We start from the raw sequence: 16,483 nt of genomic DNA, 5'->3' as shown, positions 1-16,483 counted from the left end.
AGCTAAGCTATAGAATTTAAAGACCACTGCGATGTAATGGGAGAACCACTAATGAATGAAGCAGCTCTGAAGGAGCCGCAGGTTATCATAATGCATCCAACACACTCGGTTCACTCCAAAACATCACGCTAAGTCCTCTACATTCTCAGACGGATAAGTCAGACTTCCTGGGAGACCCCGGTCTTTATTGGGTCTGAGCAGACTGTATAGGCTACACGTGACCCTCGGGCACATGACAACTGGCAGGAATGGACAGCACGGACAGAGAGAACACCATTTTACAATCATGAGGATATCATAAAGAGATTCTTTTTTTTTAAACTACGGTGTCTCACGTACATGGAAGTTAGAGATGTGCTCTCGATCCAGGGGCTTGTTGACAGATAGCTCTCCAGAGATTGGTTCAATGATGAAGATGCCGGTGGGGGGCTGGTCAGCTCCAGGACCCGTCACACTGTATCTGAGGGACCGGTTTTTGTCGTGGTCCGACCGGATCTGTGGGTGGAAAGATTTATTAATGATGAGCAGCAAAAGCAATGCTGACCGTACCCGGGATACCACTTGATTTTCTTTTAGCTGATATCATATCTGATAACAACATGGACTGATAGTTCCCTTTTGACATCGACATATAAACACTTGTAGCGAAGTCTATGTGTTCATGCGATGTTTATTTCAGTACCAATCATGGTATTGGTTTAAAAATAGGTTGCCGTGTCAGTAAAAGAGTGCATATGAAGAGTGTGTGTGCGTCTGTGTACTGATGTTCTGGGCCGTCTATCCTGTTTGCCATGTAAGCCGAGACCCTCTGTTTGCTCAGCATGGATGGAGGGTGTAGGCACAGAGTATTTCCTCATCCTGGTATCATCCATTACGGCCCAGAAACATCCTTCTAATATGACCGGATTAAATATAAAAGCATGTACAGGACTTAAAAACTCGGTTCGGAAGTCAGCTTAACGTCTACTTCTTAGCTGTCCCTGGGAGCGTTGCTTGTCCTCTGTGAACCATCTACACCCAGCCCTGACCAGAGAATGGCAGCAAATTAATTTGGTCGCGAGTGTCCTTGAGCCATGATAAAAAGGAGTATAATATCTCAACAGGCAACCAAGGAGCAATTGTGCTGGTGGCCACTTCAGATTTCTCTCTGCTTCTAAGTAATGCCAGGTTACAGCAATACCGACCGGCGACTGGCCCTTAAACAAAAGATAAATAATAAGAGCCCTGAGCTTAAGCAAAGTGCTGTAAATATGAAGCATTTGGAGAAGGCATACATCCAATGTCTGTGACCCTCCGAGTGGGAGCTACAAGGTTGTCATATCTAGCAAATAGGCATTTTCTTTCATGTCGTGAGAGTGGTGTGTGTGTATGTGTGTGTGTGTGCGTGCGCTTGGGTGAGCTACGTTACCCGGACAAGCTCTTGTGGGAATGGGCCTCGTGAGTTCTCTGGGACATTGATTGGGGGGATGACCCAGTCTCTCTTCATGCGTTTGAGTGGGCTGTCCGCGTTTCGGGATGGAAACGCTATTTCCTTCAAATCCTTCGACATGACTGGAGGGGCAGCAACTTGCTGGACCTGTGAAAAGGAAAATGATTAAGTTCAAGGGCTGAGCAGTGATCATATCTGTGCAGAAAAAATACAGACCAGTACATTCATTTTTAAAATCACGCTAGCGGCATGGCTCTACGGGCGGCATCGTTGGCCGGTCGATCGGTCCACCGCAGACTGAAATGGCGAGACAGCTGTTGGATGGATTGTCATGAAATGTTATACGGACATTCGTGGTCCCCAGAGGATGAACCCTATGGCTTCAGTGATCTCCTCAAGCATTCCTTATCCTTTAATCTAGCGCCATTATCAGGTCAACATTTCCATACATCCAATACCTGAGACAGCTGTTGGATGGATTGTCATGAAATGTTATACGGACATTCCTGGTCCCCAGAGGATGAAACCTATGGCTTCAGTGATCTCCTCAAGCATTCCTTATCCTTTAATCTAGAGCCATTATCAGGTCAACATTTCCATACATCCAATACCTAAGTAGAAATCTAATGGCATGTAATGTCATTTTGTTAGCTAGTTGGCAAACATGCTAAACTAAGACGGTGGATAAAGCACCGACTCTTAGTCTTGTTATCCTGCGGGAATGAAAGACTTAATCCGATCGTGTATCCATTCAGCTACAATCAATAGCAGCCGGTGCCAACCCCAACACTGTTGCGACACCTTACTGCAATGAACGGTATTGCGGGCTGACTGACGACGGTTCCATCAAAGGAACTTGATGTGGTGATAAAACGAAACCGGCTGCAATTCCTGCAAAACTAATAAGCTCTTCCAAATGCCATTCAATACGTATTCAGAAATGTGTGATCAACCACACAATCCATTTTTTTTTTTTTTTTGCGACTTTCTTTGTAGCTTAAAATATCTACAGTACAACATGTGATGATATGCCTTGAAATGCTTTGGTGTGGTTACGGCAGCGGCAGCCGCACACGGACAGCCCTCTTTGCTTTAAACGGCAGACCCCTTCTTATGTCCTGATAAAATGCGCCCACACAGACAGAGCAGCTTCCATAATGGATCTGCCATCCTCCCTCGGCTGTAATGAATGAGATTTGAAACAAAGGAGGATGGTACCTGCAAGCCAGAACACTAAACACACAGATGGCTCAAATTGCCTATGCCGCTCCAGAGACTGAGGAGACTGAAGTAGTGCCAGGGAAAGTTAAAATAACCTTGAACGAAATGAGGCGGGAAGGAAAACAGAAAAACAATATGTAAAATCTGTCAATGTCAATGAATGATAGCTGGGAATTCAATGGAGCGTTCAAGTCCCTTGAAGTATCTTCCCTACTGTTGCCTGTAATTATTCAAATGTTGATTGGTTGTGAGGTAGTCAAGTCCTACAGAATACTACAAAGTGTCCTCTGTAAATACAGAAAATAATTACCCCTTTGTCACCTTATAGCGTGATCCCATATCCCCCCTCCCCCCCACCTCTTAACATCTGGGGAGCTGTCGCAGAGCTTCCACTAATCATGTTTGAAATCCGATTATACTGCTTTCACACATTGGAAATGCAGAGAGGCGAGCAGACAGATAGTGAAGGAGCATGCTTCAGAAATATCTATTACCCTATTAGAATGGGCGCAAGTGAGGGCAGTAATTATTTGCAAACCGCGTCTGGAATGATGAATGGCACGCTGGGTTCGTTCAGCCCAACACACATCTATCTGTGGAGCGCTGGAGGTCCCGCGCCTTTCTACACTCTAAGAACCCCCCCTCCATCTTCCCACTAGGAGTCTACTTTAGAGTCCAGGAGAGTGTTCGGCTGAGTGATGACCTGCGTGTGGGGTGGGGGGGGAGAGATTAGGCATGAGTCTATTTGTCCTTTTTAGAAAAATTCTCCCTTTCAGATACGACATGTTTTCACCTCACGGACTCCGGGGTTGTAATAGAGGTGGAGACAGCGGCCGAGGACACTCATGTTGATGAGGATATTGTTTGGTTGTCATTGATTAAAATGTTTCCCCCAAGGCCGCCGCAATCATGGACTAATAAAAAAAATAAAAATAAAAAAAATAAATGCAAATCACTTATGTGATTAAGAGATGCGTGATGATTCATGACAATAATTGTGCTGAGGGGGAAGATAACCGCTCATGACCTCATAATCGTGGGAGATACGGGAAAGTCAATCCTTGATTTCATTACCGACAAATCAGGGGGCAAACCCAACCGCTGCCCGCAGATACTGATCAGTAAACAGCTGCTGCTGTACAACAATGTACAGCCAATGTGGGCTTCGGATTTTTATTGGAAAACTAAGAAGAAAAAAACCCTACTTGGGACAAGTATGTATTTGCCTTTGACCGGCCGACAACGGTGAGTAATGGTCCCATTAAAAGCACATACCTGCAGGAGTCCCAATAGTAAATGAGTGTCAGTGGCTAACGACAGTGTTTTGTAAAGCCATGGAATCATTACCGGCCACAGGTTTAATTTGGGCCCAGCAGACAGTAACTGTTGGTGTTAACTTTTAATCTGCACCCACGCACAATAAAACACCCGCCTTTCCTCAGATTATCTGCTCTGCAGCCCGTTTAGGAATGGCCACTTGTGGCCATTTGCTTAAGTGTATTACAGGGATGAAAAAGGAGAGAGAGACGCACATCGCTCTTTATAAAGCAAACACTATTATTGCTTTTGGGGGTGTTCATTAAGATGCCAGAAGGCTAATGATTTAAGATCGTATGGCGATGATCATTAACGTATGCACATAAAGGCTCACTCGGGATAGAGAGCAGCACACAGAGGAGAGAACAGCAGAGACGCACCGATCGATCGGCCCGTTTTGATCTGGCATGACCGATGACCTGATGGTCAGTCTCAGATAACGCCGATTCTCTGCCGGTCAAATATATATACGCACGAGCCACGTGGTGATTAGCGTCGTGCACACGGTGGCACAGGCAGTGACCCTCCTATTGTCACAGCCACACACAGAGTCGCCAACTAGATTTAGCGACTTTAGATACAGATTCATAAATAGTTTTTTATAAATAAATAGACAAACAAATACATAGTTTTAGATAAGAGGATAAGAAATAGTTGACACACTATATATACATACATATATATGCATACATACACAGTATGGAATAGTTTCTCTGATATGTAAATATTTACATATTATGTTCCTAATTTCTAAGAGAAGTTACAAAAATGTTTGTGTGCTGTCAATTACAGCTTTTCAAAAGAAAGAAAAATGGAATTGGCAGTTCAAAAATCTGTGTGTGTGTGTGTGCGTGCGCGTGTGTGTGTGTGTGTGCGTGCGTGTGTGCGCGTGCGTGTGTGTGTGGCGTCACCACTGTAGCTTCAAAGCAACAGATATTATCTAATTGAGCAGGATCACATAATCCACTGGCACTGAAGTTAGAGACCTCTACAATAACACGGCCTCTCTGCGCTTCTTTTCATTTCCTGGTTACCAGGCAGACAGAAAGGACATGTGCAGCGCTTGTTTTTTTGTGCACTTCCTCTGATCCACGGCCAGCCGCCATGTTGACACACAAGGACACGGCCATTCTAACTAATTGCAGATGACTGCGCAACACGTCCAGCGGAACAGTTGGAGCGCTTTCTCCATAGCTCAGACAGATGCTTCCCGTCTTCCACAGCACTGAGAGAGGCGTGTCCCCGTTTGGATGATAAGGCAATAACCTCACAATCGCACGGCACGCTCGCCGAAAATCAACTTTACGAGGAGCCATTTTGCATCTGCTTTCACTACCCGCTGACCGTGTAGAGTATATGTTTGTGCTCCTACTAAATTGACACATTAAGTTTTAATTAGCGAGCAGCCATCCAGTCTCTCGGAACACCTGCTACAATTTAGGGAACTAGTCATCTGTGAATGTGCGGTGTGCCTAATAAGCGTGAGTTATTGGATGCAAGGGGGGGAGAATTGATCATTCCACCTTTCTGCGGCGGTAACATCAGTCAACAAACAAGCCGGAGATGTCGTGGAAGTGGTTAAGGCGCATTCACCTGCTGGCTGGAGGGCGTCAGCCTGACTTGGGCCACCCATTGCTGCTGAGTGGTGGCGTCGCTGGCCTTGATCAGCAGCGGTGACGCGGCGGGCGTGGAGTGCCGGATGGTCCTGGCAGCATAGACCACTCCGTCGGCCTCTATCCGGAAGTCAGACGGGTTACTGCATTCAAACCGCACCAGACCCCCTCGGCCACAGTCGACGAACCTCACTGCGAGAGCGAGAGAGAGAGAAACAAATATATATAAATAAATCAGCCCAAAAGTGAGGGAGAAACCTGGAGGGTAAAACTAGCGATAGAGACAAAGGAGGTGGAAGACAGACAGCCAGCCAGACACAGAGGGTCCACAAAGGTTTTCTGATTTTCCCTCTCGCTCATACATTATTCACCTCAAGCTGTGCCCCAAAGGTATTGCTCAAAACAGGTGCAGTGGAGGAGAGGGTTGGAGGGAGAGAAAAGTAAAGAAAAAAAAAAAAAAAAAAAAAAGGGAAGTGTGCCCCTTAAGGTCTATTAAATAAGAACCCCAAACCTTGCATTAAAAACCTGAAGTGTAAATTAGACTGTCTAAATGCCCCCACCGTGCTTGCATTTGAGGAAATACATGCAGCGTGTATAAACATGTGTCTAGGATGGTGCTGGATAAGTCCTGTTTTATTTCCAGCTTTCAGGCCATCACATGCTAGCTTTGTTCCCCCATGACATACAGGGTTGCCTTCCGTGGATGGCTGCCGATCTGCAGCTCCTCCAGAGAGAGAGAGAGAAGTGCGTATGATATTTATTTCATCAGCATGTTCACACAGGAAGAAAAGAAAAGAAAAAACAAAGAAACACAGAAACTCTTGCATGCAAACATACACGGCAGACAGGTGGCTCTTGGGGGCTGGAGTCCCACCGGTGACTCAGTGGCACAACACCGGTTCATGTTTCAAGTGAGTGACACTACAGCACAGCCTACGTAGCCCCTATGTATACACACAAACACACACACACACACACAACTCAACACCTAAGAGCATCATTGTCTGATCCTTTTGTGTGGCTATGTTTCCCTGAAACCACCCCTCCCCCTCATGTTTAGGGCACACAAAACGGCATAAAGGAAAAGATAAAAATCCCTTCCGGCCACAGAGATCACAACGTTACCATATATCGCTTGTGTGGAAGCTCGGCTGGTGCCGCTTTGAATTATTAAAGGAGATGTGGAATTACTTAACAAAAGCCTTGAAGCAGGGTGCCTAATCTTCCTTTGTGCTGCTACCTTGGAGACCCACAGATGTCTCCAGAGCGCCGCGTGCACTCGGAGGCGCGTCGAGTGCCTCTGGGCTCGGGGAGAGGATGCAGCAGATCCACTCAGGGTCCAAAGGAAGTCATAAGTGTAGCCCCCAGACCTAATTTAATAGCATCACATAAACACATGCAATCTATTGTCCTAAAGTGCACCCGTCGCTGTCAGAGGTGAGGAAATGGAACGCGGTGAGGAACACAATATGGAGTTTGGTTTCAGTTCAGTGACTTCAAACCAAGTAAGAGAAGAAGAGCATTGAGTAAGTAAAAGTCCGCTGGCCGCTAGGCTAATTCATGCAGTGTGAAATGCCATACGCTTTCAGTGCTGCTATGTAAAAAAACAACATATTTTTGCAAATTACAGCACACTTGTAATGCACAGCAGAAGGATTTGTGTTGAATTTCTGTGATGTTGATGTACTGAGGTGGCTCACACAGATGCGTGTATTAGATGCAGCCTTTGTCTAAATAACGAGGGAGTTCAGATCTATCTGACTGCTTGTAATAACTGTGGAAAAATTAGCGTGAGCTGTGATATAGAAAAAAATTGAGGATGCGATACATTGAGATTCGCTGACAGGTGAATTGGCGAAACGAAGCGTGACTACAGGGAAGCTTCACCTCTCAACGACCTACTGCCAAAGAACGGCTGAACGCCTGTAGCTTGAAAACAGCAGTCGAGGTCAATGTTTCCAGGTAGGTACCCTTTGGTCCCAGACGTAAGTGTGTTCTTAGTGAGCATCTAAAGGCAGAATGGCTGAAATCAACAGAGCAGAAGGAAACAGAAGGACAATGCTGTTTTTAAAAAAGCCTGTTTTTTTTTTTTTAAGCAAGTTTTTGAATGTGGGAAATAGAATTAAGAAGTAAGAAAGAGAGACAAAGAATGAATCAGAAATAGAAGGTCGCATGAGGGAACTTTGTAATTCAGTGTAGTCGCAAAGTTATCGACCCTGGTTGAATGAAAAATGCGATCTTGCCATACAAAACAGGGAGAACAAATCTTCCGAAAAGACCATGAGCTGCACTCCATCACAGGCTTCTGCTAAAAGATTTAAACACTGACGAAACGAGAACAAAACTTCACTGCGGAGTTTGCAAAGTCGTCTCAACATTGCTCAACGGCACACAAGGTGAAATAGCATCGCAGGAGAGCCAGCGGTTCCAATAATGAAGATGGAAGATCACGACAAGATCTTTCCCTCCGTACTGGAATACACTTGATATTGACCATCTCCGTCCTGGCTGCTTTTGCTCAATTACCCTTGACCAATTAGCTTTTCTTTTTTTTTTTTCCTCGTCTTTGAACCCGGCAAAGCTTACATCAGATAGATGACCTTCTTTCTCTGGAGGGTTTTCCCTAAAGCCAGCCGCCTGTAAACTCAAAGCCTTCAGGCAATCACCGGCCGGCCAAAGTCAGCAGATCCTCAGGCCATGTCCATACTACTCCGTTTTTACTCCGTATTTGCTACGTTTACACTGAGCGGCTACACTACGCCGGAGTTTTGGAGCACCCTAAACAGAGGAGTCTGAAAACTCCCCAGAGGTTGGAGGTATTTGAAAACTCCGGGGTAGCATTTGCGTGTGGACGGTCGGATACGGATGTGTGTTAGAAAAAATGAGCCCACACCCGTGTTCGCTACTGGATTGGTTATTAGCAGCCATGACATCTCCATCCCTGATTTGTCAAACTCACTATCACGTGACCCGTACCCGGAAGAAAACAAACAGCCAGGGCGACCAGTAATTCATTTCAACATGGATAACTAATTTCAAGCGTTGCTGCTAGTAAAGTCTGCATTTCTGTGGAGGAAGCAGCTGTTGGAGTGATTAGCGTGACCAGCATCAGCCCTATGGAGCAGCTCGTTGTTTTTAGATTCTAATGAGAAGACACTACTTCTTCCGTTTGGTAGCCTTGAGAGACCTTAGTCTGTAAGTATGTCTTCATGAAGCATGAAAAGATGTATGTAGATATATTCTATTCGCGTGTTTAGTATAACATTTGTGTTGTATTAAATGCTAATCGCGGTTAGCATTTCTCCATTGGCGGTAATGTTAAAATTAGCTTAGAAGCTAGCTAGGCGGACATGTTACATGCTGGCTATATCATGGATTGTTGTTTTGTATTCATGTATGTGTATATGGACAGTTTGTAAAGCTATATTTCATATTGTGTTTACACAGTTTTACAAATAAGAAAGATTCACACTAAAGTCTTGAAACTCTTCTATGGATTCCATGGTCTTTATTTCACGGATCTACTGTTAGCGATCTGCTAAGCTTTATGCACGAAGCAAGAGCAGAATAGAGTGAGACGTGTGTTGACCACATTTATGGACCCATAATCTAGTAAATGTTTATGTGTAAGTGTTGATTTTAAAGTAAATTTGATGTGAGAGAGAGATAGACCCGCAGCGCTGTAATGCTAATCGCGGTTAGCATTTCTCCATTGGCGGTAATATTAAAATTAGCTTAGAAGCTAGCTAGGCGGACATGATGTTCAGAGCTACTAGTGAGAACAGACATCTACAACACAGAGGAAACGAGTGAGAGACGTGTGTTGACCACATTGATGGACTCATAATCTAGTAAACGTTTACGTGTAAGTGTTGATGTTAAAGTAAATTTGATGTGAGAGAGATAGACCCGCAGCGCTGTAACTACGTCTGAAAAATAAAACTTCTAAAACTTTCCACGAACTGTCTGAGTTTATAGAGGGAGATTTTAGAGGAAGATCTTAAGTATCAAATACAACCTTTCATTATTAAAGACTACTTTATTACTCTGTCATATTTTTTTTTTAACTAAGCAAGCAATCAATCCACTTCCTGTTTACACCCTCACGCACATGCCCAGTGTACATTAATGGTCACCTGCTGTCCGCCTTTGAAGGCTGCCATGTGGATGCAGATCAACTCGAGAATGATGCTGAAACTCCCGTGTGGACGGAGATCGTTTCTATTTGACAACTCTGCTTCCAAGTAGAAACGGAGTAATGTGGACAGAGCATCAGACAGAGGTGGAATACAGAGTGAGGGGCTGTCAGAGGAGCGCACAATGCAGCAGAAGACAGTCCACAGCTGAGTAATGTCTCACTCACACTACTCTGACTGAGGTGTCAATGCTATGTCATGTTACACAGCAGGCGTAGCTAGAGCCAAAACAATTAGTCGATCATTAAATTAATTAAAGATATTTGGGCTGTTGGTCAGATAATACGAAGAATTTAAAGACGTCACTTTCGGCTCTTTTGATTATCATTTATCACAATTTTTCTGATGTATTATAGACTAAATTTGACAGGAAGCTGGAAAATAAGCAGTAAATTAATTCCTAATGGAAATAATCATTTCCGCTTCTATAAATGAGTTTCTTTCAAGTAAATGAGTTGCCTGCAGGTATGAGTTTGGGTAGCGCTTGCTAATTATAACAACGTCTTCGGCCATTCCAGTCCTCAGTTTGCCACTAAGTACTAACAGGACTCCCATAATGCAACACCGACTTGTCCGATCTTAAAACAGTAATGTATAGACTACAGATGTCAATCTGCCTCAGCTAGTTTGATTGATATTGTTTTAGACAAAACATTTATGCTTTTAATCGACTACTTATCAGCACAACCACCAAATGCATTTCAGCGTCAAACACTGAAGCCCATGTGCTTCATGTTCTGTCCTACAGGCACTCCTCACTACACATTTTTTGTGAACGTGTGTTGCGGTGCACTTGACAGCGGCGCTCCCCTTGTGAGTTATTTTAGCCCCAGAGCTGAGCTCCGGCTCTTTAACATTGTCTGAAATTTGGCCATCAGGACAACCTCCGAGAGGCCTCTTCAGCGGTCGGCCCCCACGGCAATCGCTACACAAAGTCCCAGCAGGCACAGCCAGTCCCAATGATAATGAATGAGCGTGTCCAGTATGTGTCTGTTCATTTATCAGACGCGCTCTGGTGGCTTATAAAACCACGGGAATGTGTAGCGCGGCACCGGTAGAACCCTGGCTGCTGCAACCTCTCCATATCTATCTAGATGTATGGGCTCCCTACGGTGCAGGGCGAGAGGAGGATCTTGGCTGCCACGCCCTATCAGACATGTCGTCATGGCCGCTACGATAAAGGCCTTTGGTTTGGACAGAAATGCCGATGCAGCAGCCGGGGGGCCTGGGGGTTGGGGGTTAAAAAAAAAAAAAAAAGAGGGAGGGGGGGAGGAGAGAGAAGGAAAAACAGGCCTGTCAGCAGAAAGGCCTGTCCAACTAATACCCTGCACCGGGGCCCAAAATTACCTCCGACTCAATGGTTCTATTCACAGCTTAGATGCCGCCGCCCCCCCCCCTACTGACAAGCAACACAAAACCCCCGGCTAACCTCTCCGTAGTGCCAGAGTGCCTCTCTATTGTCTGCTCCGTCACGTGATAACTCTAACTCAGACAGACACAAATAGTTAGGGAGAGGCAGCGAGAGAGAGAGAGAGATACACATTTAATTTGAAACGTGGAATGTGGGCTCCGAGACTGCGCCGAGGCAAAGAAAGCGTTCCACGATCTCGGCTTTTTACGCCCGCCCGCCAAATGTATACACGCCGGCTGAAAGTCCCTCTAATATGACAAGACTGAAAGCTCTCATGTGAGATCATCCCAATGCACCACCACTCATTTTGCCGGGGAAATGAGGTGACTGGCAGTTGAGAAATACTCAGCGTAGGTGTTTCATCAGTGGCCGAGGATAAATGCAGACCCAGGCAAATGCCCCAGCGGCGGCCCTCCCGCCCGACCTCGGCGAATGGTGCAACAACCCCCCCCTCCCCCGACAAAATGCATTATTCGCAAATGAATGTGACCAGGTTTAGTAGGGTGGCCCGACGAGACAATGCGATATGAAGCGGAGGCTCCAGCTGAATGCGCTCTGTGCGAGACATCCATGCCAGCGCCGCTGTTTATAAGATCCGGTTAAGCCCCGGTGGAGCTCGCACTCTGCTGCCTCAATAACAACTGCTGTGATATGAAATTGTAATCCAGTCCAGAAATTGTGGGGAGAACACGACAAATTAGGGTCAGCACTCTCTTCCAGCGTACGGACTTTGTGCCCCGACCACAAAAACATCCTTCAGTGTGTTCTGTAATTGGCCAATTATTGAACAAAATGCTAAAAGCACAATACACGTGTTTTTCTTTCTCTAATTCTTATAAAATGACTGCTATGCGTACTTCTGCATGCATATGTTATTCTCTTTTTCTAATGCTATTATTATGAATGTCTATTCTACAGCTTCAAGGCTGGTAAGCAACTTATTACATTCTATTCTTCACAATCACGATTTCCAAGTTGACGCTTAAATAACACTTTTTAAAAGTAAGTCTTATCCTTGAAAATGACTTGTTGCTCTCTCATCTGATGCAATAAATAAAGATGGATTTTTATAAATTTATAAACTATGTGCATTTAAATTAATAATTAAAAAATACTATTATCAATAGAGTGCTGCAGGGATAACGTTTTTTGTAGGCCAACCCCGGAAGTTAGCGTGGCACGGGTTCCCTCGACAATAAGTCAACGGGATTTTTCAATTGGGTTTTTTAAATAAACTCAAGTTTATGAGACCGACACGTTTTGTTCAGCAAGATAATCCTCAAACATGAACTCTGCTTCTACGATTTTTGAAGCGTGACTACAATCCGCTGAAGTAAAAAGCCAACATTAGGCTGTGAAGGAACTACGCCACGGTCACATGAGCGCCAGTATACACAGCGAGGGCGGCCTCGTTAGCGTGATGACGTTAGCGTTAAGCTTCAAAACGAATACGAGCGGAATTCATGTATTTTATACCATAGAACAAACGTCTAGGTGTTTAGCTTGTGTTAACTACAGACCGTATTTCAGGCATATCATCAAAAACCCAATTTAAAAAAGCCAACAACAACAACGTGAACTCATTCCCATGTTTCAGGACTCATTCCTGCAGCGCTCTACTGTGTCAAGAAGGAAGCCGATAAACGTCGGCCTGTGAAGACATCATCGCTCTGTTTTAATAAAACAACCAGCGCCGGTAGAGGGGCTTGAGGTGATGCTATGTTGCACCGCTGACTCGAGACATGTCTAAAATATCCACGCATTGTAAGAAGATGAGATGCAGGGACTAGACAAAGACACTATTTTCTGTTTTCAGAAAATAGTGTCTTCTTCAGAGAAGGTAAACTGTTTGTAGCTGAAGCTTTGGATCTGGGAATGATGATACTGCCTTTTGCCAGACTAAGCCCTTGAAGGCGTTGCGCTAATGCACCGCACTTCAAACGCGCAAAGCATTCCATGCATTCATAGCTGGGCCTAAAATATGTAAGGGATTTGCATGAAAAAACATGCAGTGTTTGTACTCTGTTCAGTGTCTCTAGCAATTAAGAAAACTAAAGAGGGTTTGCACCAGAGCACAAACACATTTAATAAGTGGCTGGCTCGCTTTCCCAGCGTGATTACAGTGACCAACCCCCCCCCCCCTCAACAACACTTGGTTTGTGTGGTTTATGCATATTGTTGGAGCTAGTTTTCCTCTCTAAAAACTGGTGCCTCAATTAGAGAATTTTGAAGAGGCCCTCAAACAGACACAGCGATACTAGCTTCTCTTATCCCACAGCGAGGCATTCAAGAAGCATGGACGTCTGAGCGGGGTTAGCCAGGAGTTTGCTCAACCTAAAAGAGTTTTAAGCTCCCTTGATGTAGAAAAACAGGCCCTGAGGAGAGGGAAACTATTTTCATGTGTTTTGACGTGCGCTCTCTCTTTCCTTTTTAAAAATGTGCATTTATATCCTGTTTGCACATGGTCATTTGCTCACCCAGGGCACAGCAATCACGTTTGACAAACACCGCATTTAAAAGGACAATTAAAAAAAAAAAGTGTGCAGACTCCCCTCCCCACGAGTCCCCTCCATTTCCTTTTAGAGTGGCAACACTTCCCCCTGTTCTCTGTGGCCTTTAGTGAACTACCACCACCATCTCCACTGGCTGTTTTCATGGCTACACATCAGCTACATGCTCGGTAGATACCTGCTGAGTTGTGACTGAGAAAAAGAAAAGCTCCCTGAAAGCATTCGGCCGCTGTGACATTCATTAAGAGTCTCTTGTTCCTGTAGCAAAACAGGTTTCTCTGCGCAGGAAAAAAAAAAGAAGCACGATGACAGTTGGGCTCTTTTGAATAAGTAATATTTGCCCTTTTGAAAATTAGCAATCTGGATGGGTTGGTAGTGGAGGGGAAGCGCGGGGGGAAGAACATCACAGTTATTCTCAGGCCTTTTGTTGGGTAAATGAAATGATTCTGTGTTTTTCCAGTACAATGACAGCCGAGCATTGTGTGGATTACTGTGTCACTGGAGCCAAGAGCTGATAAGGCTAAGCTACATCCTTCTGCAGTTATCAGCGCGGAGCTACTGGGGTTTTTGCTCCGCGAGTTATCGAGACGAGCGGCTCGATACGTAGGCTTTAGCGGGGCGGTAAACCGTCCACATTACCGGGATGTCAAATCCCGCTCGCTCTTTGTGACGTCTTTCAGATGAGCTCGGCGGACGCTTACAGGTGATTATGAAAAGCATCACATGGATCTGCTGGGGAACTCGAACTGCTTCAGCTTCCTTCCAGTGTCCTTTCTCTTTCGACTTCAAAGGACAATAATTGATACTCTAGAATGAAACTTAATTAGTGTGGCCTATAATGGGGCTAAGTGTTCGGTAAATGTGACCATACATAACGATGTAGCCTCCAGAAGCCTTTCTGTCCACAACGTCTCCGATGTAAATCACAGTTAAATTAAAATGAGGTGCTGAACTTTGACCGCCTTCTGTCCTCCCATAAGAAGGTCAGAGGTTTTTAATTGCTCTCTATTCCCTACTTCACCTGATAACTGCTGGCACTGGTCACTTTGTTCAAACTACAAAAGGCTTTTGTGATTAGCGGAGGGACGGAGAACAAAAGCAGGTAGAGGTAAAAAATAAAGCAATACGTGTGAGGCTGGAGGCCAGTGGTGGGTCAAGGTGTCTTTGAGAAATCACAGCGTGAATAATCAGCCATTTAAAGGTGACCACAGTCATCTTTTCTTTTGTATTGGTCCTGTATGACAGAGGTCACTCTCTGGTGATGGTACACCGCAGTAATACACATTTTTAGGGGACGCTCCGCCATCCATCTCCGCTGTGCCACAGTGCTGATGTTTCATTGCTTCAGTACTCGGGCACTTTGAGCCGGACAGGAAGCTAACTCATGTCTGAGGCTCGCGTTGGGTGAGAAACGAGCATGAATATTAAACATCCGATATTGATCGCTTTCATTTATTATGCATCCACTGAGATGCAAGCAAAGATGCTACTTAAAAAGAAAAGGGTTCGAGCGGTATGCCCACGAAAAACACTAATTAATTTTGATGTATGAAACCCACGTCCATTTCATCACTTTCCTATATAGACATGCGGTGAAGAATTTGCTTGAATGAGATGAAAGAAGTGGTGGTGTATAGGCTCTCGGATATATTTTTGTCAGTTAATGTTCAAAAGAAGGCAAGTTTAAAAAGGGCAGCAGCCACCGGCTACCTCAGCCGATCACTATGAGCCCCCCCGTGCCTCCTGAGCTGAGCTTTTGTGACGAGAGCCGGGCACTAAAACTGCCTCGGTGCAACCTGTAATGTGACATTATTAGTTCCTTTTGATCTCGAAAGCACGGACTCAGAGCTATTTAGTTCCTCCCCTTGATCATTCCCGTCAACATACCCTCGTGAAAATCAAAGAGACAAAGAAGGAGGCAGTGACCAGTGGTGAGCTAACCTCTGCTGGCATGTTCTCTGGGCCTTGTAAGACTTTTTATGAAATTACAGCAGCAGAGAGCGTCTCGTATTGGATTTGTTGCCGAGAGAAGAGACACAAATATATCCCTCTGCCCAGAACTCTACCAATCATTGTTCCGCAGGGACAATCATTATCCAGGGCTCTTGTTGGGGAGGGAAACAACCGAATAGGTGACTTATGCAATGATGTCAGTGCCTCCCTCTGCTTTCACCAAGTAGAAAAGTAACAGTGTTGAAAACACACATTGTTAGGGTATAAGCTCCGGCTCCACCGTCTCTAGCTGTAGTAAATACTGCCTGTCAAACACCAATGCTGCGGCTCTGCGCTGGCACAGGATCTCCTGCCATTTTAACTCCGCGGGGCATGTTTATGGAAATTACAGCAACAATCGCTGAAGGTACTCACTCATTTCAGAAAGAGAGTAAACTGTTATCACTGCACAAAACACACCATCGGCGTCTCTGCGGTGGAAGGCGGCTGGTGCCAGACAGAAATGCCAGTTTGGGTGAAAACGTCGCATGTTTCAGTCGAGGGTGGAAACATGTTGTATCAATTATAATCCTGACCACTCGCACATTTGTCATTCGTGCAATCAGCGAGTGGCAAACGGAAGCTGTGTTTTTAGCCACTTTTCTGGGCGTACAGCTGAGGAATGAATGGTTGGTTGAAGCTTCAACGGCTTTTTAATTCTTTAAAAAAAACAAATGTGTTACCAGTTCTCTGTGAAGCAGAATATATATATATTTAAATATATTTAAAAAAATTTACGCTAGAAATGGTTATGAAAACTGAATTAAGAAAGAAGAGTTTGATCACATTTATTA

The 16,483-nt window shown here is 44.8% G+C and overlaps 1 protein-coding gene across 1 annotated transcript in view; it reads right to left on the bottom strand.

Annotated features, from left to right (window-relative positions):
- cdh2 (cadherin 2, type 1, N-cadherin (neuronal)) overlaps positions 1-16,483 on the bottom strand; it is a 60,708-nt gene that overhangs the window by 16,451 nt on the left and 27,774 nt on the right. The window contains exons 3-5 of the mRNA XM_031855271.1: positions 5,561-5,772; positions 1,409-1,576; positions 340-495 (exon numbers count right to left, since the gene is read on the bottom strand). Coding sequence (XP_031711131.1) covers positions 340-495; positions 1,409-1,576; positions 5,561-5,772 — 536 coding nt within the window. The remainder of the gene's footprint in view (positions 1-339; positions 496-1,408; positions 1,577-5,560; positions 5,773-16,483) is intronic.

Source organism: Anarrhichthys ocellatus, unplaced genomic scaffold (genome assembly GCF_004355925.1).
Source record: "Anarrhichthys ocellatus isolate YVR2014 unplaced genomic scaffold, GSC_Weel_1.0 scaffold15, whole genome shotgun sequence".
NCBI lineage: Eukaryota > Metazoa > Chordata > Actinopteri > Perciformes > Anarhichadidae > Anarrhichthys > Anarrhichthys ocellatus.
This window is presented reverse-complemented; position numbering and strand designations above follow the sequence as displayed.